Raw genomic sequence first — 26045 nt, 5'->3', positions numbered from 1 at the left:
TACAGTATATGGCTTTTAGAGGACATCTGAAGGAAGGGGTGTTTTTAATGCTTGATGTTTTACGGTGTTTTTTATATTTTGGTGGAGTGGCTGGGGCATATAAATAGTAAAATAATCATCACCTCATCTCTCTGTCCGGAGAGAACCAACAACCACAATCATATCATGCAAGCTTTCAAGTTTTCCTGAACGCTTCATCAGGCTGCATGCTAAACAAAACAATGGGGTGGAGGTGGGGCGGGGAATAGAATTGTCCAGGAGTCCTTTATCTTTAAGGGTGTGCGAAAGGCAGAAATTAGATGGATATTGGTGTCTAATATCACCATTGGAATGGATGAAGCATCACCAGTTCAATTGCTGTATGTCATGCACCTATTAAAGGTCAAGGAACCTGGAGTGGGGGAGGGGGGTTATTGGAAACTTTTACGTGATTGTATACGTTTTAACAAAGTGTAAAGAGTAGGGTTAAATGTCAATAAAATGTAAAAAATAGATTTTGTGACAACTCAAATGAATAAAGCCAGTGCTTTTTTTCTAGGGGTATGCATACCGCTAAACATTTTGTGAATCTTTGTACTTTTGTCCATTTCCTGCATTTATTTTCTCCGATTTGGACTATAAAATGGTGATTTTCTTGAGTCAAAATGAGAGTACCCCTAAACATTTTTTTAGAAAAATGCACTGAATAAAGCAGATGTAGTTGTTGAAAAATGCACATTTTGCATTTCGTTGTCATTTAACCCCAGCTTTTACCTGTCAGTTGAAGATAACACTTTATGTATTTGATGCAGTGAACTGTGGGTCAATGAAAGATTGTACCATAATAAATCTGTTGCTGTGTGTGTCATTTTGTATATAATCTGTCTATATAAATAGTAGCATTTATAAATTGCTGAGGCATCTAATCATAAGCTTGCATTTTTATTAAAGCTTATATGTTTAATCAGGGCCTGTATCTTAAAAAGCTTAAAGATTTTCAAATGTTTTATGCCAGGCAGAAGACCAGCTGCCTAAGAACCTTGGCAAAATGTTTTTACTCCTAGACAAGGGGGCCCCCTGATTTATAGCAGAAAACAATTCTCAAATTCGTAAAAAGGGAGAGCCAAGGTTACACTGACCCTACAAATTAAGGGTGGATAAATAGTAAAATAAGCCATATCTTCTTCCTAAGGTTAAAAAGGTCAAGAGCAGTGAAAAAGACAACTGGCTTGGCTGGAGAAAGAGAGCATTTTTGGGAAGTCTTTTCTAAAGCTGTTTCTTTCTTAAACTAAGATCCTTTTAAGATTTCTTTTCCTTTTAAAAGGTTATTTATGTATTAAGTATATTAGCTTAAATATAATTATGCAAAGGATTTAAGAAATGCTAGATTCTTATTTCATATAGTTGGAAGAGATCACAGGGGCCATCAGCCACCAGCCTCCTGCCAGACAGGAGACGCCATCGAGCACTCCTGATATATGGTTGTCAGGCCTTTTGTTTAGAAACCTTCAGATGAAGGAGATCTCTCAATGTTGATGTGAACTCAAAATCCTTGACATATGTTTAAGATAAAAATTCAAGATTAACCATCTGTTTTGGAAGGCAATAGGGCAAGGAGGGCAAGAGGTGAGCTGGTAATTAAGATTCCTTGTTGAGACACATGTAAGATATATTACTACTTATTTGTCATTTATAGATAGAAGAATATATAGCTTTTTGATTTCCATAAAAGGGCAGAAGGAAATGGGTGTATCTTTTGTGATTGGTTCTAGCAAACAGCCAATAGGAATTTCAACCAGGCTGATTGGACAGAGGCAGCCACAGGAGGAGCAAGGGGGCTGGATTAAGGAAATATAAGTGCTGGCCTGAATGGCAGGAGGCCAGGCCAGAGCTTGGTAACCATATACCACTGTGCCTCATATTTATTTGTCTGACAAATAAATTATTATTTTAATTTCTCTATTGCTGCGTTGAATATTTCATTCCAGCTAAGTGTTAACCACAAGCAGGGTGCTACATTGCTACTGAGTTCAAGGCCAAATGTGGTTTTGGGAGAAGGGCTATAGCTCAATGTTAAGATGTATATACCTTCTATGCAGGCCCCAGGTTCAGTCCCCAGCCTCCACATAGGGCTGGGCCACGGTGAGAACAGCATGCTGGACCTGGACTAGATGGGCCTCTGGCCTGATCCGGCAGGCTCTTCATATTTATTTATTTTTTCGTTTATAACCCACCGTGCCTCCCCATTTTATCCTCACAACAACCCTGTGAGGTAGGTTAGGCTGAGGGTAAGTGACCCATGGGGTTTGAACCTTGGACACCCTAATCACTACACTGCCCTCTTATGTTCCTGCTATGCTCTTTAACGATGATAATAATGCAGGCCGTGCAACTGGGTTGTCTGAGTGAGGTTTCTCGGTAGGAAAAGCATTAGCAAGCAACACGACTGCAATACGAGCTGCCCCTCTGCACCCCAAAGCATCTAGCTCTAGGAATCCCAAAGGCGCATCCATCCCGCACTCAAAACTCCCCGCTGAGTCTTAAGCGCCGCTCCACGTTGGCTAAGAAAAGGGGAGAGACCTGCGGATGACCCGGAAGCACTTCTTGCTGGGCCGCCCACATCCGGGCTAGCGGACGAGCGTTCGCGTCGGGTTCGTCGCGGGCTGTGCCGGCGGCAGGAGGCGGCCATTTTCCATGAGAGCGGAGTAGCCTCCGAGTTCCCCTTTTCCCCCTGTCCAGGAAGAGCCCGGAAGGGCCGAGAAGCGAGGCCCCGGCCTGAGGCTGCGGAGAGCGGGCCGGTCCGTCTGCGGGGCCGGAAGTGGCGACGATGTTTTCCTTCTCCACCACGGTGCAGCCTCAGGTAAAGGCCTGGCGGGGGGAGGGCGGGGAGTCTCGCTCCGGGAGGAGCAGCTATTGTTCTGCGTAGCTGCTCGGGCTGCTGGGAGAGCCGGGCCCAAGATGTCGCCGGCGGCTGGAAAGAGATCTGGGGCGGAAGGAGAAGTGGCCGCCGGCTGCCCGGCCACTTAGAGAGAGGCGGGTTTCGCGCCGGCTTTGCTCAGGAGCGAGTCGAGGTTTCGCGACCCCACAAGAAGAGCCCAGCTGGATCCTGTTTCCGAACAGACAGCTTCCTCTCACGAAGCCCGCAAACAGCCTCCGGAGGACGGTGGATTGGGCTAGTATCGAATATCCAGGGCTCTGCTGCTACTGAATATGGAGGTTCTGCTTAGCCACCCGTGTTTAAAATCTCCGTGGGTCGCGGCGCCGTTCTCAATGTTATCACCTTCCCCTTTAAAAAAAGTAATCAGCGCAGCATGTCTTGGGAAATTAAACCTTGACGTATTATTTCCATTTGCCAGTTCGGACGCTGGTGCTTGTGAATTTCATTAGACCCCATTAGAAAAGGGACAGATTACTGTATTTTCCCGTGTATAAGACTATATTTCCTCCCAAACTTTTAAAGTTTAAAATTGGGGGTCGTCTTATACATGGAATGTTTAAAATATTTATTTCTTAATTTTGGGCTCAAAAAATTGGGGTCGTCTTATACATGGGAGTGTCTTATAGACGGAAAAATGTGGTATATCCATGCACCTTACCGAGTGACATTCAGTGTCATGCAAATGGACTTCTTCTCAACCCCTTTCCCTCCACAACCCTCCACATCTGCACTGGAGGCCCCCCTCAAAAAAATAAACCCTCTGAAACAGGTTTGGGGGAATAGCGGGGCTCTGTTCCTCCAAGTCTGTTTACTCCTAGAAAAACACTATTGAACTTTATCAAATGCTAATAAAATTATGAATCTTTGTTTTACCTTACCTGCTTAATTGTCTTTTTTCTGAACTAAAAAAAAGCCCAAGCAGTACAAGTTTTCCTTAATAGTATTGTTAGACACACAAGTTCTAGATAGGCAGGTCTTGGGTTTAAAGGTCAGTTGGGTTGGTGTACAGTAGAGGATAAAGAATTTTATTATTCATTTAACAAAATTTAGAAGATTCTGTTTAGTTGTCATGGCTAGCAACTGTTGGTAGGCTAATCATCTGTGAATGCTTTATATGGTTTAAATTGATGTTACGTTGTCATGTTTAATGCCCTAACATCTCAGAAAAGCAGCTGCACCCTTCCTATCTAATGCGGTACAGTGGGCGCTCGGGTTGCGAATGGGATCCGTGCGGGAAGCACGTTCGCAACCTGCAGCGTTCGCAAGCCGCAGCATGCGCGAGTCGCAATTCGGCGCTTCTGCGCAAGTGCTGAAACCTGGATGTAACCTGTTCTGGTACTTCCGGGTTCGGCACGGTGCACATCCCGAAGCGTCTGTAACCCAAGGTATGACTGTAGTTGCCTTTTTGAAGAATTTTGTATGATGTAACATTGTCCATGGATGACATTTATTGCATTCCTATGTAGAATGTTGGGGGGGCACTAAATCATGCACTTGAGTTGGGGGGCTGATGAAAGCAAGATGGGGCACAAAACAGGCATGTCAAGTTTCCAGTTAGCGTAGTATGTAAAGAAATGTGATGTTGTTTTAAAAGTACAGTCATACCTATTGTTGGGATGTGGGTGGCGCTGTGGGTAAAACCTCAGTGCCTAGGAGTTGCCGATCGCATGGTCGGCAGTTCGAATCCCTGTGGCAGGGTGAGCTCCCGTCTTTCGGTCCCAGCTCCTGCCCACCTAGCAGCTCGAAAGCACCCCTAAGTGCAAGTAGATAAATAGGTACCGCTTTATAGCGGGAAGGTAAACGGTGTTTCCGTGTGCTGCGCTGGCTCGCCAGAGTAGCTTTGTCACGCTGGCCACGTGACTCGGAAATGTCTGCGGACAGCGCTGGCTCCCGGCCTCTTAAGTGAGATGAGCGCACAACCCTAGAGTCTGTCAAGACTGGCCCGTACAGGCAGGGGTACCTTTACCTTTTACCTCTTGTTACGTCAGTCTCCGGTTGCGTGTTTTCACGATACAAACACGGCTACCCTGGAAGTGTATATTCCCAGGTTTCGCTGTGCGCACATGCGCAGTTGGAACAGATCAAGTCCGTAACTAGAGGTACCACTGTATGTTCTGTTTTGTTGAAGCTTATGCACTTAAGCAATTTCTTGTGATCAGAAGAAAAGCCAAGGAGAGATGAGCCTTGAAGCAAAAACAGTAGAAATTGATTCCTCTTTGAGAACTGCTGAATGCACAGCTAGACAGAAAGAATACTAAATTACATTGAACCCTTTTTTATAAATATCAGGAAATTTTGCGACAGGCTGTTTCACCTAATAAGCAGGGCACTGGTTTCTTGGTTCTGAAGGAAATTAACTATTTCCTTGCAATAGTATGTTTATTCTTTTTAAAAAGTTGTTGCTTTGTGTTATAGAAAACATGCCCAAAGCATTGTTGTTGTTTTTTTAAAAATAGGAACAAAGATTTCTGTTGTAAAAATTCAGATTAAATTAATGTAATTTTAAACCACATAAACTTTTTTTTATACTAGGTCACAGTTCCATTGAGTCACCTCATCAATGCCTTCCATTCACCCATAACTCCAGCTCCATCATTTGCTACACCATCTACCCAGTGTGTGCAGAAGGAAGCAGCACCCGAACATGAGGTACAGAATAGTGAGGTAAGAATTCTCTGATAGGAGTGATAGGTTTGTTTGTGTTCTTGTATCATTTAGCATGATTTAAATTTGCTTGGTGCCTTACATGTGGCATAAAAAGGAATCTTATAAAGCGAATTTTGATACTCCTTTTAGTATTCTATACTGTGCTGGAAAAATCCAGATGGAGTATTATTATTATATACAAAGCTCCCCACTTAGTTTTGAAAAGATAGAATTTCCTGATATGCAAGTATTAATTTGTGCACAGCTGATTAAATATTTTTTGTGCACTGCAATTACAAATATTATGACAATTGTTATTAAATTTATTACCCTGTTCTGCTGAAGTTGCCTTTTTGAAAAATAAGACAACTTACTTGGTCTCTAAGGTGCTCCTGGACAATTTTTTAATTTTTTTGGAAGGATTCTTTTAAAGACTTTTAGAACAAAAACATTTTTTAAGGACTTGATTCTTTTAAAGGAATTTTTTTTGGAAGAGCTTTTTTAATAATCTTTTTCAAGATTTTATTTATTTATTTCAACTACAGCAGACCAACACGGCTACCTACCTGAATCTAGAGATTTGGGGTTGCAGTCCTGCATGCATTTACCTGAGAATAAAGTTCAAAGTTAACATGCATAGGATTGTATTACTAGTTACAGCAGAAATTATAACTCTTTGAAACTGTTAGTTTACGAGGATAACTGCTGTAGAGCTTCAATTTGAATTAGCAATGTATATTTTGCAATATGGTCACTGATAATTTCTTGATGTTTGAAACTGCACCAAATGAAGGCTTTTTATTGTACATAGATACTGCTTTCATTTGCTTTGAGTAAAGAGCAGTGACTTCAACTTTGAAATTGTATTTTGGAAATTAGTGACTGCACAGTTTAAACAATTGATGGAAATAAGTTGATATTTTGAATAGCCTTAATGATTGGGGATTGCGGGAATGAAATGGGAAAAGTGTGTGTGTTCCAATCTGCTGCTACTTTGGAGACCCTTTTTAGAATCATAATAGTTGGACATTTCTTCTCTTTTTCTTGTTTTGAATAATCTGATGTTCTTAAACATTTCCATTCTTCATCTGTTCTTTTTACAGCCAGTACTTAATATACGAGACCTAGGACTTTCTGACTTGAAAGCTAGCCAGTTTGATGAACTAGTGGACAGGCTACTACCTGGCTATCGTGGAGAAAATAAAATCTCTTCACACTGGCAAACATCGTATATATCTGCACAGTCCTTCTTTGAAAATAAGTATGGTATGTCTTAGGATCTTATGGCAGCGAAAAGTTGAATCACTTACTGAATTGAAGCCAAGGCAGCATCACATACCACCTCTTAATATATGGTTCCAGTGAGATGCTTGCTTTCTGCTTCATTTCCATGCTTATTTCTTCTATGAGGCCCCTGTAATGCAGGGATGGCAAAGACATTTCAGCATGAATCCTCTTTCCCTTCTGGGCATCCTTCAGGTGGATGTAGGAGTGTGTGTGTCATGCCTCTGCTGAGCAAGACTAGAGGCAGAAGTGGGCAGAGCAACAAACATGAATTTGTGCACCACAAAGTAGTTGCACAATTGTGTTATTAGACATAAAACACATATTGCTCACATCAGTGGCCATATTTAAGAGCAATAAAAAACATGCAAAGAATGTGTGCACACCCATTTAATTCTATATGGGACTGTACCTGAACTTAGACATGTAAAGAACCACTTCCCTGATTTCATATGGTGAGTAAGAACTTTCTTGAGGCAACTGAGTACTGGAGCTTTTATAAGTGTTTCTTTTACAGGCTGTTGACATACTATTAAGTACCAATGTAGTTCAGTGTGGGCTAGTAAACATTTTTGTGGACCTTTTTTCAGGGCTGCTTTTCATAATATTACAGCGACTGAATAAAATATTATTTGCAGCCTAAGAATACAGAAAGCAATCTTGTTCCCAAGAGGAAGCTCTGTTAAGCACAGCAGGACTCACAGATAAATGTGGATAGGATCAGCATGTTCATTTGAGATTGAATCAGACTGATTAACTCTCAAATGAAATTAAAAATGTGAAGTTTATTTAAGTTATATATGTTTTGAAATAGATTTTGGAGACTCATTTTATCCTGTAAAATATTTTAAACCTATAAAGTTTTTCTAAAGCCATTGTTTAGCTTAGTGATTGCAAAATAATAATAATGTTTTTATGGTAACTCCCTAGGTTTCGCAGATGTCTTTAGTGTCTTGCGCTCATCTTACCTGTACAGACAGCATCCTAGCCCCCTCCAGAGTGTATGTTCAGATCTTCAGCGTTGGCCAGGTATGAAGTAAGAATATTCTTCTTGATTAAATTGATTTATCTGGCTGAAGAACGTAGTATATACTACAAGATGAATCCTGAGTTCCCATCAGTGGAACTCTGCTCATGTGATGCTTGTTAGAGGAAGGTGGTTATTCTCCCTGACTAATTCCTGTGCCTCTGAAAAGCTGTTCCAGAGGGTTGGAACTTATCACTGCTTCACAGGAGGTGGACCTGGAGGCTGGGAATGGGACAACTCTGGATCCAACTCTCTAAAATTACTTATAATTTGTATGATATAGATGAAAGTATTTTGCCTTTGAACATATTTAGAGTATATTATTATCTTTACTCAGTAGTCATAATAATTAGTTGTATTTTTGAAATTTTACTTTCATTGGCAGTGGTTAATGTAACACTTGTAGTGACAGTCAAGCCTTCTCGGATTTCTGTTTCTCACAAGTTTAGAATTCTTGACTCAACTTTATTGAAGGGAAGGGAGTTAGTATATTACCTAACTAGCAATTGCCTAACTTGCAACTGATGCAGGTACTCTTATTTGTCTGTTGTTTGCCGTTTCTACGAAGTTTGGAGACTCCACAGGAGCTTCTGTACATATGAATGTTCTGTATTTAGCAAGATCTTAGAACGTATACATTTCCAAAATGCCCTTAAAAATTGCTTGCTTGAATAGAGTGAATTGTTGTTGCTATAGGATGGCGAGTGTTGCTATTCTTTTAAAGAACATAACTGGGATCCAAAGAGCAGCCTGAAGGGTGCTTAATGGGGGGCTGAATTTTCAAATTTGAACAGCAGCCCCTTCCCTTTTCCCGTGCTGTATTAAGCTGCTTTGAAACTCCAGATATTTTTGTATGTGATTGTGTACAGCATGGAGGAGTACTGTTTTGGGGAAACTACTCAAAACACAGACACCCACACCCACAACCAAAAGCACAGAACCTGGTGTTTGGTTCTTTGCATAGTCTGTGTTTCACGACTTACACTAAAAAATTAAGTAAGGAAAGAATTTGCATAAGAATTTCTGTTACGTTATCTTGAAACAATGTGTTATATGTTTTAAGTTTTTATTCAGACACGAGGTTTTAAGACACTGAAATCAAGAGCAAGACGGCTGCAGTCTTCATCAGAGCGATTAACAGAAACAGAAAATGTAGCGCCCTCATTTGTAAAGGCAAGTCTAAAGATTTGTGTGTTCCGATCATAACCTCTTCTGATGCCTGTTTCATACAGTGTCTTAAAAAATACCTGACCCATTTAAAAATTGGAAGCCAAGTCCCTCTTCTCAGGTGTTTGTAGACTGAAGTAATTGAGGACAGGTAAAAGGGGATTGAAAGGGAGGGATCAGGAAGAGATAAGGGATTTATGAATCATGATGGTAGTTAGGTTGTTAGAAAGCTGATGTAGGAAAAGATGGGTAAAAGGGATAATTGCTGATAGGAGGTATACAAGCAGAATCCTTCTGAAATACGTAAATGACTAACTATATACCTTTTCACATCTAGAATGTTAACAATTTCAGCTGAATGGTACTGTAATCCAAGCACTGTAAAATCCAACAGACAAAGAATGTCCTGGAGACTGATGGATAGTGAGATTTCACTGTAATTATTTGAATTGCTGCACAGAATTCTAGGGTGCTGTCCAGTTACAGTAATCTGCTTGTAGAACAGAGTTTTGCTCACACCAACTTTCCATTCCTCCCCACTCTGGTCTCCTGCTCTGGAGGGTTCTCCTGTCCCGAGCAGGAGGGGGTGCTTCAAGGTGAAGGACAGAAAAGGGAAGTCTCGTCATATCCACTGCCACAAGGTTGGCTCTCACCCCGCATGATGCACTTGCAAGCCTTTCCCTTGCAAGTGGTAGCATATCCATTCATATAAAAATTGAAAAGGTCAATGCATGCTGAACCTTAAGAGAGAGGAGAGTGCTCTTCTGCTCATGTTCTGTCCCCTGTTTCCCACATGCATCTGGCTGGCCACTGTGAGAACAGGATGTGAGAATAGGTAACCTGATCCAGCAGGCTATTCTTATTATGTGCCCCAAAATCTGACCCCTGGTTTAAAAACTAATGCAAGTGTTTTCTCCATCAACTCCTTAGGGTCTCCTACTGAGAGATAGAGGACCTGATGTTGAAAGTGTAGATAAACTAATGAAAACAAAAAAGATACCTGAAGCTCAACAAGATGCCTTTAAAACTGGATTTGCAGAGGGCTTTTTGAAAGCACAGTCACTCAATCAACGTAATGGTTTGTTTGTCTTATTCAAAGTGTTCTGTTTTGTATATGCGGTGTTAGAATGGTGTTACAGGTCGCATTTAAAATACACGGTAAATGAACCCCCTTTGTGCGGTATCCATATATGGTAGAAAAATAAGAATTAGGCAGCAGGTTCTTCATTGTCATTGTCCCACAATGTCATCCCCTTATCAGTTAGTCTAGCTGATTCAGTTTCCTTGGATTTTATACAGTACAAAATTGCTTGCCTAATATATATTTTTCTTCTTCAGATTCCATAAGACGAAACCGTTTCTTTGTCCTTGTTCTGATTCTGCTTGGCCTTTATGGATTGTCAAAAACTCCTTTTTTATCTGGTAAATTCCCCTTTATGGATACTGGTTTGTTAACTTTTCATTCTTCTTTAATCTTTCATTTCCTGTTTTGCTTTGTAAGTCACAGTGATCCATGCAACAGTCACCTCCAGGCTTGACTACTGTAATTCGCTCTACGCGGGGCTGCCCTTGAAGCTGTCCCAGAAACTCCAGCGGGTGCAGAATGCAGCAGCGAGGCTCCTCACGGGGTCTCTGCCATGGGAGCATATTCACCCAGTGCTTTTCCAGCTGCAGTGGCTCCCGGTAGAGTACAGGGTCAGATTTAAGGTGCTGGTTTTGACCTTTAAACCCCTTCATGGCCTAGGACCCTCGTACCTACAGGACCGCTCTCCTGGTATGCCTCACGGAGGACCTTAAGGTCCATAAATAGCAACACCCTAGTGGTCCCGGGCCCTCAGGAAGTTAGATTAGCCTCAACCAGAGCCAGGGCTTTTTCAACACTGGCTCCGGCCTGGTAAAACGCTCTTTTTCCTTTCTCCTCCTGTGATGAGGCTGCATTTTTGTGTTTTAATGTTGTATTTTAATCTTGTTTTTAAGTTGTATTCATTCAACTTGTTTTTCTTATAGTTTGTTAGCCGCCCTGAGCCCGGCCTTGGCTGGGGAGGGTGGGGTATAAATAAAAATTATTATTATTATTAGTCTGTTATTTTAAGTCTAGATTAAAATCAGAAGTTGAATGAACTCAAAAAGTGGTGTACGCTACTCCAGGTGAAAACATCTAGTGTTCTTTTCTCTGAAAGGAGTAATAGTTTGGGAAATATATCTTAGTAAAATTTGAACAAGAACATTTCATAGGCCTCACTTTTCTTAGGACAGTTGAATAGTTAGTTTTAGCAGCCTAAGTAGTTGTGTCTCCTACTGCTTTTCAACACAGTCGTACCTTGGTTCTCGAATGGAATCCTTTAGTTTCTCAGATCAGACCATTGTTTTTAAAGACAGATTTGTATAGATCTGGTGTGTCATAGAATTACATCTATGGATATTTCTTCAACATTCTTCCAACCCAAGTAAGTTCTTGCATTTCTTCCAGAAGCTGTGGCAGTGAGTTCAGTAATGGATCATTGAGAGTTCCTCATTGTAGAGATTTGGTGTGCAGGTGATATGATTCAGATGGGCATGGGGGTACATTGCACAAGTCTTTATAGGTATAAATATCTGTTTAGCTGGGACTCAGTGAATGGCCTGATAGTATTTGATGCTGAATCATTACTGCAGCTAAACAGATGTGGGCATAGTCAGTTCTGAGAGCCACACGTAAGAGTGCGATACACGTGAACTAAATAATTTATTTTTTAAAGAAATGCTTAGTTGAACATTGGTAGGCACAAAAATTGCTATGACAAATGATACTGGCAAAATGACTTGTCAGTACATTAATCTGTTTTAACCTTTGCTTTTAGTGCGTTTTCGAACAACTTCTGGGCTTGATGCAGCTGTGGACCCTATTCAGATGAAAAATGTTACCTTTGAACATGTCAAAGGGGTAAGTTCAAATGCTTGATGTCCACTAACTATTGAATTGAAATTCATTTATGTAATATATTGATATACCACACAATACTTAAAACAGTTTCTAAGCAATTTACAAAAAACAGCAAACAGTGACACACGGAAGCCACAGTGTAATGCAATGCAAAATTTGAAGAAAACTGCAACAGATCACTATAAAACATAAATCCAAAAACAAGCACAGCAGCACATGTTGAAACATTTTTAGGGTACAGGATCCTTCTTCAGCCTTCCTCCTGCTTGTGACTGACAAATATAGAAACCACTGCCTGTGAATACACCCTGACCTCACACACATCCACAGACTTGCTTTTCCATGTGTATGGATCATGCAATAAACCCAAGATGAATATTGGAGTGGGTCTACCAATATAGTTGGATGGTGGCCTCTCACACTAGCTTTTCTTTCTATAATACTTGCCAATATATGATGTGCCTCTTGTTGCTCAGCTTCTGGCAGCTTATCTTTGCTGTGTCAGGAACTATTCCATGACGATGCAGTGTAGTGTTGCCAGCGTAGGCGGCTACATTCTCCTTTTGCCTCCTGTAATGACTGAATTCCCCTCTGTTGATTTTCACAAAATAATTACCCATGGAAAACAAATTCTACAGATGGATCCCTGTTACTTTTTTTTATAAATCAGACGAAACAAACTACTGCTTCCTTACATGCACCTCTGAGTATTGTGTTTTCTCTTAAATTGTTCCATCATGATCTTACACGTGATCACAATTGAGGTTTAATTGCTCCCCCCCCCCCCAGCACTGTACTCTGATAAATTATGTAGGAATTAGTTCTTTTTCCCCTTTTACAGTTCTAGAGGCTTTACCTAGTATATGTTATTAACTGTATGCCTTGGTTTTTCAGTAAATGTTTTATGTTAAATAAACATAGGCCAGAGACCAGTGTAGTTCTGTGTCTGTTGTCCAGTGGGACTTCGGACTTTACTTTCTTAAAATAGCAGCCTTCCTCTTGCCACAGGGCAAACTGCTTTGGGAAGCATGGGAGTTTCCAGGCCAGCTGACTATACATCAGGGGGCCTTGTATTTTAAAAGAAAAAAAGTTATACTGGGGGTGCACATGAGCCTTTGGCTGTGCTTAAAAATAGCTCAGGATTGTGACCACAAGTCTACCTAAAGCTAATTTGGCCAAATTATAAAACAGGTCTTTTAAAAATGTTGGCATAATATATTTATTTTTAAATTTTAATTGAATGAAGGTTGAAGAAGCAAAGCAAGAGTTGCAAGAGGTGGTAGAATTCTTGAAAAATCCTCAGAAATTTACTGTACTGGGAGGTAAACTTCCTAAAGGTAAGTATGAGCTTTTGATTATTGATAGGTGCTTTCATGGGGGTGTTCATACCACTTGTTACATTGCAGTCCTATTTGATTTATGTGAGGCAGGTAATAATGTGTTGTCCCTGAGAGGGATATGTAACCTCATGTGCCTCTTTCATGAACATCGTTAAAATCCTACAGCAGGTATTTCTCCACCGTCAGAGGCATTCCACAGGGTTCCCTCACTCCCCCAATACACCCCTGCATTGTAGGATAAATTATACCAGTCCTGACATACTGGGAAGGAAACTAAAAAAAGAAAACTGCAAAGGGAAAGGAAGAATATATCCAAAGCAGGTGTAGAAAAAGGCAGTTTGTCCACCTTTGCTACTCCTCTTTTGATTGCTCTGCCCTTTGTGTCTTTTAAATTTGTATTTAGTTCACCCTCCCCTTTTGTAACTCTTGTGAATTAACTTTTTTCACTCAGGGGAGTGTGTTTGTTGTGCAGATTTTCTTTATGTATACGCTTTGTATTGGGTGGGGAGCCTCTGGCCTTTGGGCCTAATTAAGCTTTGCCATTTGGCCCAACAGCCTAATGACCTGACATCATGTATGATATCAGAACCGGTGTGGGCTGCTAAAAAGGTAGCTGGGCTCTTCCAAAAAGGGCTTCTGAAGTTTACAAAGAGCAGCACAGGGTTCTTTGCAAGCCCTGGGTGATGCTTTGAAATCCTGACAGTCAGCTGATTGTTGGGGTTGGAAGCGCCGTGTCACCTGACATTGTGATGTTAGGTGATAGACAGATGGGTGGTCCTGCCCTTATATTAAATACCTGCCAGATCCACATCCCTAGCCTGCTTCGTTGTCCTCCTCCTAGCTGGGCTGAAATCTGCAGTGACTAGAATCACTTGTTGAGAAATTATAAAAATTGGGGTAAACATGGGTGATAATCAGTTCTCCGTATGCTTTGTCATAATTTTATTTCATTCTTTCCCCAGGTATTCTGTTGGTCGGACCGCCTGGAACTGGCAAAACTCTTCTTGCTAGAGCTGTGGCAGGAGAAGCTGATGTTCCATTCTATTATGCCTCTGGATCAGAATTTGACGAGATGTTTGTTGGCGTTGGAGCCAGTCGTATCAGAAACTTGTTTAGTGAGTACAACTTAGTTTTCCCTTGAACATTGGCTATTTTCATGAAGACATGTATACCTGAAGGAGCATCTCCACCCCCATTGTTCAGCCTGGACACAGAGGTCCAGCTCCGAGGGCCTTCTGGCGGTTCCCTCACTGCAAGAAACAAAGTTACAGGGAACCAGGCAGAGGGCCTTCTCAGTAGTGGCACCTGCCCTGTGGAACGCCCTCCCATCAGATGTCAAGGAAATAAACAACTATCTGACTTTTAGAAGACATCTGAAGGCACCCCTGCTTAGGGAAGTTTTTAATGTCTGATGTTTTATCATGTTTTTAATATTCTGTTGGGAGCCACCCAGACTGGCTGGGGAAACCCAGCCAGATGGGTGGGGTATAAATAAACTATTTATTATTATTATTAACTTATTTCAGGAGTGTGGATGAACACACTTTGAAATCTAGCAGTTTCTTATTGAATAAATGCTCTTAAGCCTAAGCTCTCTATTAAAATAAAGAAGGCTCTAGCAGGCATCAGGAAAATTCAAAAACATTCTCTTATTATTATCATTATATCAAAAGTCTGAATTCTGTCTGAACAGTTGTAACCCAATATATGTATGTATATATTCATTCATTCCAGTCTGGACCTTTATCATGGGTCCATTGTTTTATCCCTAATTCAGAGAACAGTTGTTTTCCTTTTGACTGTTTTCTAGCTAAAATAGCAGTATAGACACCGAAAAGCTATTTTTCTGGAAAAGTGCAATTCATGAGGGTAGCCAGAATAAACTTGTGAATCTCCTATTAGAAATGTGTGAATAATAAAAAATGGTGTTTGTAGTATGAAGAAATAAATTTGACATGTTGCATTCTTAGGGGAAGCCAAAGCAAATGCGCCATGTGTTATATTCATTGATGAGCTGGATTCTGTTGGTGGCAAAAGGATAGAGTCTCCAATGCATCCCTACTCAAGACAGACTATAAATCAGCTCCTGGCTGAAATGGATGGGTAAATACTAAATTTCTTTCTGAGCCAAGGGATTATCTGTTATATAGGAACATCAAAATAAGTGGGGTTCATAGGGAGAGGTATGTGGCCCCCCAAGCAGTAAAATAATTTGAAATCTGATATGTCACTTGGAAAGAATATCATAGCCATTTAAGGCATGTTCAAATGCCTGGTATCTCCCTACCTAGCAGGGTAGCCAAGCCCTGGGAAACCCCAGATTACTACACTGCCCAGCAGCCATACAGTTTATACTGATGCTGCTATTCCAACTAGTTGGTAAGCCTGCAGCACCCTCTTCTTTCTTTGACCAGGGCACAAAGTGGTTGGTATGCATGTCTAGGTGCACAGCATAGCATGGTTTAGTTAGTAGGGATGATGCCTTGGTGGTTACACTAGAGCAGCAGGTCTACTGATCATGCTTTGGGCTGGTGTCACTAATTACAGCCTACCTACAAGCCTGTTTCATCGAGCCATTTGCCTTGATCACTTCTAATCCAGATTTAGGACATGTCACTCATAACTAAGCTTTCAAATTTGCAGCCATAAGATGGCCATGAAAAGAGGATAGATTCTGAGTTCTCTGAATACCAGTTACTGAGGGGCAAAAAATGGGAGGGCATGCCCTGCTGCGAGGCTTCCTTGCAGCATCCAGCTAGCTGTTGTTGGAAATGGGATTTTGATCCTTTGGTCTGGTCCAGCAGGTCTGCTCTTACATTCTTACTAGTATTCTTCCGGCATGGCTGCAGATTTCCAAACAAATGGATGAGCCCCACTCTGGAGCCTTAGATTGCTTTGAGTCATGCCCAGTAAAGGGTTTGCAGTGTGCGTTAAGCCCTCACTGGACTGCATGGACATTGCTGTACTCATTGTAAGAACAGAGAAACTTTTCACACCAAAGTATATTAACAAAAGCTCTCCCCTCTCTCTCTAGCTTTAAACCCAACGAAGGCGTCATTATCATTGGTGCAACAAACTTCCCTGAAGCATTAGATAAGTATGTGTGTGTGCGTATATATGCATAAAACGTAACTTTGCATGGTTTGATTTTGTGCATATATGACTTTGAAAGTGTAGGTCAGTAATAGCTATTAAAATTTACATGGTACTATTCTTGCATCATGTCTATATTTTTATCTTTGAAGGCAGCACTCAGAAGGACTAGCCCCTTCTAGCTATCATTATCAGGAACAGCAAAAATGACAGCAATGGCAGCCGGAATGCATCTATGAAGTGTTGGTTCATAAAGTACCTTTTGCCTTTGGGGTTCCTGTAATCCAAGGAGGATTGTGAGGGTTGTGTGGAGGCCATTTGCTTGTGTGAAACAATTTTTAGTAGGTTAGAAATATATTAGCTGCTCACTTTACCCCATCATGTTCTTAACTCTTAAAAAAATAAAAATCTTTTAAGTCATCTGGTTAGCAAGGATCTTAAATATATTGAATCATTCACAGAATTGTTTTTCCTCCCCAATTAGTGCTTTGATACGTCCTGGCCGCTTTGACATGCAAGTTACAGTCCCCAGGCCAGATGTCAGGGGCCGAACAGAGATTCTGAAATGGTACCTGAATAAAATAAAGTATGATGAATGTAAGTATAAATACACAACTGTTATCTTGGGGGCAGGCGATACAGAAAGTTGTTGTAGAGTGGCTGTAAATTTTAATCTGTTTCTAAGTCGCTCTGTAACCTCTCTAATTTAGAGCTGTGTTTTGAGTTCTGAATCGCCTTGAATAAAACAAATCTCTCTGTTCCCCTTTCACTACACTGAGGAATCTGAAATGGCTATAGCTTTTTTTCCCTTTTGGCCAAACTGGATGAAATTTAGGGCACATGAGCTATTCCAGTGGATTAAAGCATGCTAAATTGCAAGCCAATAGGTCCAGGGGCTTTTTGAGAGGTGGGGGGAGTAAAACAGATTTATCCCCCCCCCCAAATAATCTAATTGGGTGGTGGTGGATAGGGAATAACTTCTTAATAAAGAAAGCATAACTGTTGATGTGCTTTAGCAAAGAACAATTCCAAGCTCTTTAGTACTCCACAGGCAACCTTTTGGACAGCCTCACTATTTTCAGTGTCCACAAACATATAGGAAAATATGGAGCTATAAGGTAAAGAAAAGTATAGAAGCACAGAAACACAAGACTTTGTAGAGGACCTGATCTGTCGGTTTATTGACATTGTGCTTTGATGTGAGGAGGGGAGGAAAAATCCCAATTCACTCCAGTTTTTGGCCCCTACACAAAACCCCTAGTTATTACATGCTTGTGATTGAAATTCAGAATCTTGTCACCAGTGGGAGCCAGAGTCTTTTATTCTGCTTACAGTATTACTTGAATAAATCAGTGCTCTGTTCTTGATCCATATTGTGATTATAGTGGCAATAAAATTAAAGTTCGCTTTAATGTGAAAAGCAGATTTAAAGAATATTATTAATTTCTCAGATTAGGTTGATATGACTTTGTGTGTGTGTTTTACTGCAGCTATTGATGCAGAAATCATTGCAAGAGGAACGGTAGGATTTTCTGGAGCTGAGTTAGAAAACCTAGTGAACCAAGCTGCATTGAAAGCTGCGGTTGATGGGAAGGATATGGTTACTATGAAGGAGCTGGAATTCTCAAAGGACAAAATTCTTATGGGTAGGCTATTTCTGAATTTGAATTTCTGAATTCAGCGAGGTAAGTATTTTGACCTTGGGCACTTCATTGGAGTTAAGTTACAAATACAGCGCTAACATGCTACACTGAGGGTTTTTGGGTTCTTGAAGTTCAGAGGTAAGGAACCCTACTTGTGACATGGAAACATAAAGAACCTAAACATAGCTTGCCTTTGAGGAAGCGTGTTTCAGAACCTGAATGTGTGCCTAAATCTCCTGGAAACAGGCCCAAAGGTTTATTTGGTTTCTGTAACCTTGAATCCTCTGACCCAGGCATAGGCAAACTCCGGCCCTCCAGATGTTTGGGACTACAATTCCCATCATCCCTGACCACTGGTCCTGTTAGCTAGGGATGATGGGAATTGTTGTCCCAAATATCTGGAGGGCCGGAGTTTGCCTATGCCTGCTCTGACCCATCATCCTGTATACCAGAACCGTTCGCGGGCCAGATCCAGAGGGTGATTGGGCCGGATCCAGCCCGTGGGCTGTAGTTTGCCGATCCCTGCTGTATACCAATACCTAGCTCTTCTTTAGAGTGTGGATCGTTATAGTGTCCATGCCACCTATGGTCAGGTGGGAGAAACCAGCAGACTTAAGAGAACCCCAAGGTTTGCAGAAATACAAAAAAGGGGGAACCCCCAAATGGCCCAGTAAAGACAGAACATGCTCAATAGCCATGGAGCTCTGATTGGTGGTTGACTATTGAGAATAAACAATAACAAACTGTGGGGCAGGGTGAATGAAATGGAGTATTCTGGAATGGAGTATCCTGGCTGGCACCTTGAGAAGAGCATTCCCCAGTGCAGTGTTTTGCTTGTTCTCCCCCTTGGATATACTAATAGCAAAATTTACTGCTGAGTTATGGCTGTGGAGCCCAGGTGGGACTTCTGAGCATGCGCAGGGGAATCTCAAGGTTTGAAGAAGTAGAAAAAATAGGGAGGAAACCAATAACGGGACAAAAAAACCCCTTCAGAACAGTTCAGTGAGGACTGAGCCTACTAAGTCTCCACTTCACTGTCTGCATGGTGGTGAGAAAAGCAAACAGGGTTGTGGGTGTGCGTGTGCGTTACGAATAGAATGGAGCATCTGCTTGCATTTGGTCACTTTTCAGCTTCTGTGATTTCCTTTCTTTGATTTCAGGCCCTGAGCGTAGAAGTGTAGAAATTGATGATAAGAATAAAACAATTACAGCCTATCATGAATCTGGGCATGCCATTATTGCATACTATACTAAAGATGCGATGCCAATCAACAAAGCAACCATTATGCCACGAGGGCCAACACTCGGACATGTGAGGATTTTGATTTTGTAGAGAATACCCACTTTTGACTAGAGTTTGACCGCTTTACTGCTTTACTTTTTCAACAGAGCTGGTATCAAACACCTGGCAATATATTTCCATAGTATAATGTATTTGAAATGAGAACCTGGTTGGTTGCCGTGGCATTCGTAACGGAGGTTCACCTTCATTACATAGGCGCCAGGCGAAAATGTTTCTCTATAACCAAGCCTTTGGCTGATTAACATCCTGCGGCCTTTTAAATGTGTGTTTGAAGGGAGGATTTACTGGTTTGTTTTTGTTTTGCTATGTATTTTATGTTTTCATTTTGTATGTTTATGATCTGAACTACCCTGTGATCTTCAGTTGAAGGGTGGTATACAAATTTAATAAATAATAATAATAATAATAATTGCAATTTTAGAAATGTTTTATATACACCCTGCAGTGCTGTCAGTTCAAAAAAGACATCCACATTGTGGATGAAAACATTCATTCATCTGGCTCTGCTGCATTTTGAACTTTGAAATTGTATTGCCCAAATACATGCACAAAATGGTTTCATAGCAGAGTTGGAGGTTCCCTACTCCTGCTGTGGGGGCTGTGTGTAGAAGGGCTGTTACCTTTAGTGTACCGTCAGCCAAGATTGGCCATCAGCAAAAAGTTGCTGTTGATTTGTTTCTCGCTAAGATACTGCATGACCATGACAGGTCCGGACAGAGCCTGCAAGACTGCAGGTGTCTACTCTTTGGGAAGCAGGTTTTAGTTTGGGGTAGAGAAACCAACAAATGTCTCAGAAGAGTATCACGGCAGTTAGTATCCTCTAACTCGCCTTTGTCAAAGCAACTACAAAGTGTAATTTGCTGTTTCTATGAACTTTAATCTCTGCTCACACAATTTTGTATTAAAGGTGTCTTTGCTGCCAGAAAATGACAGGTGGAGTGAAACTAGGTCCCAGCTGCTTGCCCAGATGGATGTTAGCATGGGAGGAAGAGTTGCAGAAGAACTTATATTTGGGGGTGATTACATCACAACAGGTCAGGAAAACCCCGAAAGAAACAAGATGTTTAACTTCAAAATGTTTAACTTCAAAATCTGAATTACTTTTGTATAATTTCTTCTGTTGTTGTTGTTCATTTAGGGGCTTCTAGTGATTTTGACAATGCTACTAAAATAGCAAGGCTCATGGTGACTAAGTTTGGAATGAGTGAGAAGGTAAGATCTAAATATCTCCTGTTTGAGTTTTGGATGCTGTCCTCTTTTCTCTCTGCATTGATTAGGAGTCCTTCAGGACGTGGTATCAGATCCTTGTATTAAAGGTAAAGGTAAAGGTACCCCTGCCCGTACGGGCCAGTCTTGACAGACTCTGGGGTTGTGCGCCCATCTCACTTAAGAGGCCAGGGGCCAGCGCTGTCCGGAGACACTTCCGGGTCACGTGGCCAGCGTGACATCGCTGCTCTGGCCAGAGCCAGAGCCAGAGCCGCACATGGAAACGCCGTTTACCTTCCCGCTGCTAAGCGGTCCCTATTTATCTACTTGCACCCGGAGGTGCTTTCGAACTGCTAGGTTGGCAGGCGCTGGGACCGAGCAGCGGGAGTGCACCCCGCCGCAGGGATTCGAACCACCGACCTTTTGATCGGCAAGCCCTAGGCGCTGAGGCTTTAACCCACAGCGCCACCTGCGGCCTTGTATTAAATTGCTGTTATCCCTCTCTGGATCTTTAGACGGTAGTGCATTATAAAGCGAAATGTACGTTACAAAGTGAGACTGTGTATGTGACCAACTCAGCCTTACGGATTATCAAAGATATGAACAGTGTGGGTGAATAAGAAACACATTTTGTCCTTTTTCCTTGGAGATTATACAAAGCAATTTACAGTATGGGCTTGACAAAATAGTAGTGATAAATGAGACACTGCTGCTCTCCTGGCCTCCCAACGCAGGGTCACTGGCACTTACCAGGAGGGGTGGGGTGAAGCATGGGAGTATTAGATTGGGGCAGAACAATGGAGCCAATCTTCCCAAGCTTCACCCCACCTCTCTTTCCCTCTGTGTTGGAAGTCAGGAAAGCAGCTGTGCCCCACCCACAGCACCTCACCAGCCACTACTGTATATGTTACGCTGCCATGTTCATTTGGGGGGGTTGCTCTATACCATAGGGAGAGCTCAATCAAGCACCAGAAAGCATTTGCTCCTTCTGCCTGTATTCCCTTATATGTTTTGTTTCCTCCTGGTCTGCCCCTTCCTTTCCGTCATCACGGATAGTGAGATTTCTCTTAGATGCATGTTCTTTGTAATCTTTTTAAAAAGCAAGAAGTTAAGACGATGATTCAAAATTAATCAAGTGTGAATAATTTAATAGGATTATCCCCCAAAATGTGTGATCGGTGACAAAAGCTGAGGTCGTATACACTTACAGGGAGTAAGTCCAGTTGTGGACAGTGGGACTAACTTTTGAGTAGACATGATTAGATTTATGCTGACAAGCTTCCTCCCATCCAGATTTAACAAGAAAGCTGTGATATAGTGCGGGGATACTTCTGTGTACAACCACAGCTGCTTAAATATCAGACACCTTGAGGGCCTGTTGCAACACAGTAGATATTATTTGCTGGGATGTTAAATTGTACCACAATTGCAATGTAAAATGTCTCTTTCTCTTGTCTCTTTCTTTTGCTTTCTATAAGCTTGGTGTCATGACCTACACAGATACAGGGAAACTCAGTCCCGAAACCCAGTCCGCAATTGAACAAGAAATAAGAATGCTTTTAAAGGTAAGAAAAAGTGTGATGGAATAACTGGAAAAAATACTGGGTGAATAAAGTTTTCCTTTCCTTGGGTTTCATGTATATATCTAGTAAACCATAAAAATGGCCTAAATTCTAATTCAGTTCATGGTCCTGTTAAAAGTTCAGGAACTTCCTTTAGCACTTACTAGCAATAGAACGTTCTTCTAGCTCCTTGTTGCTAGTAGATTCCTTTTTCATATTCAGTTATTTATCTACCTTATTTTTCCCTTCCATCCATTGTGTTTCTTACTTGTTTTAAACTAAAAGATTTTATGGAGTCTGGTTTCTGCAATGAGTATACAAGAATAAAATTGAAACGTGAATATTTGTGGCTTTATTGAAAATATTAGTTCAGGCTTCAGTCTTAAAACAGTTTTTAGAATACATGTCTTCGATTTCCAGTTTCATTGCAAATGATCCTTAATGTGTGTGGTTTTTTTTATTCTGTGATAGGAATCATACGAACGAGCGAAGAATATATTGAAGAACCGCACGAAAGAGCACAAGAATTTAGCGGAAGCATTGCTGACCTATGAGACTTTGGATGCCAAAGAAATTCAGATTGTTTTAGAGGGGAAAAAACTAGAAGTGAGATGATAACTTCCTTGTTAAGCGTTCTAATGGATTACTTGCAAGAATGCAGTAGTCTACTTATGCAGTGTAGCCCCCCCCCCCCCCCGATGCGTGTGTGGTAATAATCACATTTCTTAAAGATAAGCAATTTGTCTTGTGTGCTTTTGTTACATTTTACCTAACTTTTTGTATTTCCATAGAAAGAGATGCCAGGAGCAAAAGAAGTTCCCACAAGTATAGATAATACGATCTCAGGGTTGAATCCCGCTTCTTTGGAAACCTCAAATACTGATGCTGAATAGTATGTTCTTAACATATCTTCCCTAGCTAATTGCTCCATGTGGACTTGGACATGTTCAATCTTGCAGCTTGAGATCCCTTGAAATACTGCAGGATTTACAAGTTGCAGAGGGGATGACACCTCCATTTAGTCTTAATTCCATGGGCAGTTTATAAAACCATCACTCATCATTTAGGGGGAAAAACCCACAGATTTTATTTAGCAGGTCACATAAGACTACAGGAAGCTGGGAATTGGCATTGCTGTAACAGAGCTGCTCCTTGCCCCCCATTGGTCTTCTTATAAATGCCAGGGTGTTGGAATCCTGGAGCACAATAACTGGGCAAAGAAATAATAGGGTTTTCTGTTTGGATGCCTTTAGATCACATGACGGGGGACGGAGTGGAATTTAATAGCTATGAAGAATTGCACTGCCTCTTTGGAGTCAGTTGGGAAGACATTTCCAGTTTAGTTTAGGTGGTATGGGGGTGTAACTGCATTGCTCTGAAGGGTGTTATCCTGTGGGATTTTAAAAAATGAGATTGTGTACGGCTGTTTTGAGAGCTCCATCAGTTTTCTTAGAAGGCCGTATTGAATCAGTCGGAGAGTATTTTAGATTCCTCTTCTTGTTCCTTTTAAATCACAGTCCATTTCCCCCAATAAAAATACAATTTTTTAATTTGAAATCTTCCAAGTCCTTCAACCCAGGTTATGAGCACATAGTACCCAAACAGTAAAATGTGTTCAGTTATCTTTTGAAATGTTAAAGAGTTGGGTTAGGGTGGAGTGGGAAACAATTGCTAGTAGTACTAATGTTTTGTGGGAGGATGGGCCGTGGGTGGGTTATTCTCACAACTTTAACCCCTACACTTCTCCATTCAAAATAGGCATTTAAAAGAGAAAAGGTTTTGTGCCAGTCAGTGGGGGGAATGGAAGAAAGTTGGCAGTGAACTTTCAGACTAGTGCTAACATGACATTGCTGTGAATACAACTTGACAGTGTACTTACTTTTGAATTGGTTTAAGAATTCTTTCAATTCAGCAAATTCAGTGCAACTTTTTTTTTTTTTTTTTTTTTTGCTTTTCCCATTCAGCTAATCTAGTAACACATGGAGGGACCTCAAGACCCTGTCTTAAAGCAGAATACCAACCTGCTATGCTGACACATTACAAATATACTCTTTGTAGTGACTTACAGTGAAAGATGTGCAAATAAGGCATGCGTGGCACCTTTTTTAAAGACAATAAAGGTTTGTTTTAATTATGCAGAAAGCTTTTCCTCATTGTAAATTGCTTTATCTCTGGTTTCCCTCTTATGTAAATTGAGGTGTACAAAACATATCTTAAACCTGTAAATAAATTTGAGAGTTAACCGAAATGTGGAATTTTTTTAGTGAACTGGATTTCCGAAGAATCTTTCGTTCGCTTCCTTCCTTCCTTTCAAAATTGATTTGTTTGCTGTTACTTCAGCACGTCAGAGAAAAATAATACAAGGGGGGAGACAGGAGAGGAAAAAATCCCAACATTCCCTGGCTTCCCATCAGCTGGAAAATGTACCCATGGAAAGTTCCCTATTATACAACAGACTCTGCTCCATCTCAGCAAATTAATATCATACGCCTTTCATGCTATAAATTTGAACTGCATCTGCACACCTAGCTACCATATATGCTAATATAAAATTTTAATTAGCAATAGTTCCTACTGATTATCCAGATTTAATACTATTCCTCACAAAAGCTGGGATTCTGAAGTGAGATATCCACACAGCGGAAGTCGCCTTGAGTTCCAGTCACAACAGAGAGACAGCTTAAGGTCCAAAGAGTTTGACTGCTGCAGAAGATCAGGCTTCAGTAATACAGTTCGGGACTTGATATATTCATACACTTTGTAGGCTTTGCAGATAAAGATATGTACAAGTAGAAACTATTTCTGTTGCTCCAGCAATTCAAGACATAATGCAGATTCCGACAGCACTCACTGACTGACTCTCAGGACAAGACACCGGACAGCTGAGCAGAGATGCCTCCATCATCTATATCAGGCACCCCCAAACTCGGCCCTCCAGATGTTTTGGGACTACAACTCCCATCACCCCAGCTAACAGGACCAGTGGTCAGGGATGATGGGAACTGTAGTCCCAAAACAATTTTTAAACCTAGAGATTGACACAAGGCATAGTAATAATGTGCATCATTTTGTGTTTTTTTTAATATTTTTTTTATTAATTTTCAACACAGATTAAAAACAAAACAACACACACACATAAACAAACAAAAACATACAAACATGTATAATTTCAAAACCTCTTTTTCATAAACCTTGTTTCCCCGACTTCCCCTTACCTCCCCTTTTCTGCATCCCTATTCTAACTTTTTTTTCAGCAACTCCTCACCCCAATCCATTAATACCATCTTATTATAATTTCTTCTCATACTTAATCAGTTACAGCTGTAATTCTATATTTTCTTTTCCCTTGACATTTTAGCACTCATGAATTGTACAACAGTTCTTAAGATATACTTTGAATTTCTTCCAATCTTCTTCCACCGTCTCTTTTTCTTGGTCACGGATTCTGCCAGTCATCTCCGCCAGTCCCATATAGTCGATCACCTTCGTCTGCCATTCTTCCAGCGTGGGTAGTTCTTGTGTCTTCCAATACTTCGCTAAAAGGATCCTTGCTGCTGTGGTAGCGTACAAAAAAAACGTCCTATCCTTCCTTGGCACCGATTGGCCAACCATGCCCAGGAGGAATGCCTCTGGTTTCTTGTAAAACGTACACTTAAGTACCTTCTTAATTTCATTATAAATCATTTCCCAGAAAGCCTTAATCCTCGGGCAGGTCCACCAAAGGTGGTAGAAAGTACCTTCAGTCTCATTACATTTCCAGCATTTGTTATTGGGCAAATGATAGATTTTTGCAAGCTTGACTGGTGTCATGTACCACCTATAAATCATTTTTATAATATTTTCTCTTAAGGCATTAGATGCCGTGAATTTTATACCGGTGGTCCATAACTGTTCCCAGTCAGCAAACATAATGTCATGTGGGATGTCTTGTGCC

At 41.0% G+C, this 26045-nt stretch overlaps 1 protein-coding gene across 7 annotated transcripts; it reads left to right on the top strand.

The window, feature by feature from the left end:
- The first annotated feature begins 2608 nt into the window (after positions 1–2608).
- YME1L1 (YME1 like 1 ATPase) lies at positions 2609–24359 on the top strand. Of its 7 annotated transcripts, none has more exons than XM_079948221.1 (21): positions 2609–2839; positions 5450–5581; positions 6667–6829; positions 7778–7876; positions 8938–9047; positions 9972–10119; positions 10380–10463; positions 11882–11964; positions 13211–13301; positions 14267–14419; positions 15275–15407; positions 16339–16401; positions 16882–16994; positions 17888–18043; positions 19201–19352; positions 20251–20377; positions 20482–20555; positions 22028–22114; positions 22583–22717; positions 22903–23003; positions 24076–24359. In XM_079948221.1, exons 1-21 carry the CDS (start codon positions 2807–2809, stop codon positions 24077–24079), a joined length of 2241 nt encoding a protein of 746 aa, XP_079804347.1. In that variant the 5' UTR covers positions 2609–2806; the 3' UTR covers positions 24080–24359. The 7 variants fall into 7 exon arrangements, 6 of the variants coding, with proteins under 6 accessions (XP_079804347.1, XP_079804350.1, XP_079804345.1 ...); XM_079948219.1 differs by lacking the exon at positions 2609–2839 and adding an exon at positions 2943–3276; XM_079948222.1 differs by lacking the exon at positions 2609–2839 and adding an exon at positions 2944–3195.
- The last annotated feature ends 1686 nt before the right edge of the window (positions 24360–26045 follow it).

The sequence above is a fragment of the Podarcis cretensis genome (assembly GCF_951804945.1).
Source record: "Podarcis cretensis genome assembly, chromosome: 12".
Taxonomy (NCBI): Eukaryota; Metazoa; Chordata; class Lepidosauria; order Squamata; family Lacertidae; genus Podarcis; species Podarcis cretensis.
This window is presented reverse-complemented; position numbering and strand designations above follow the sequence as displayed.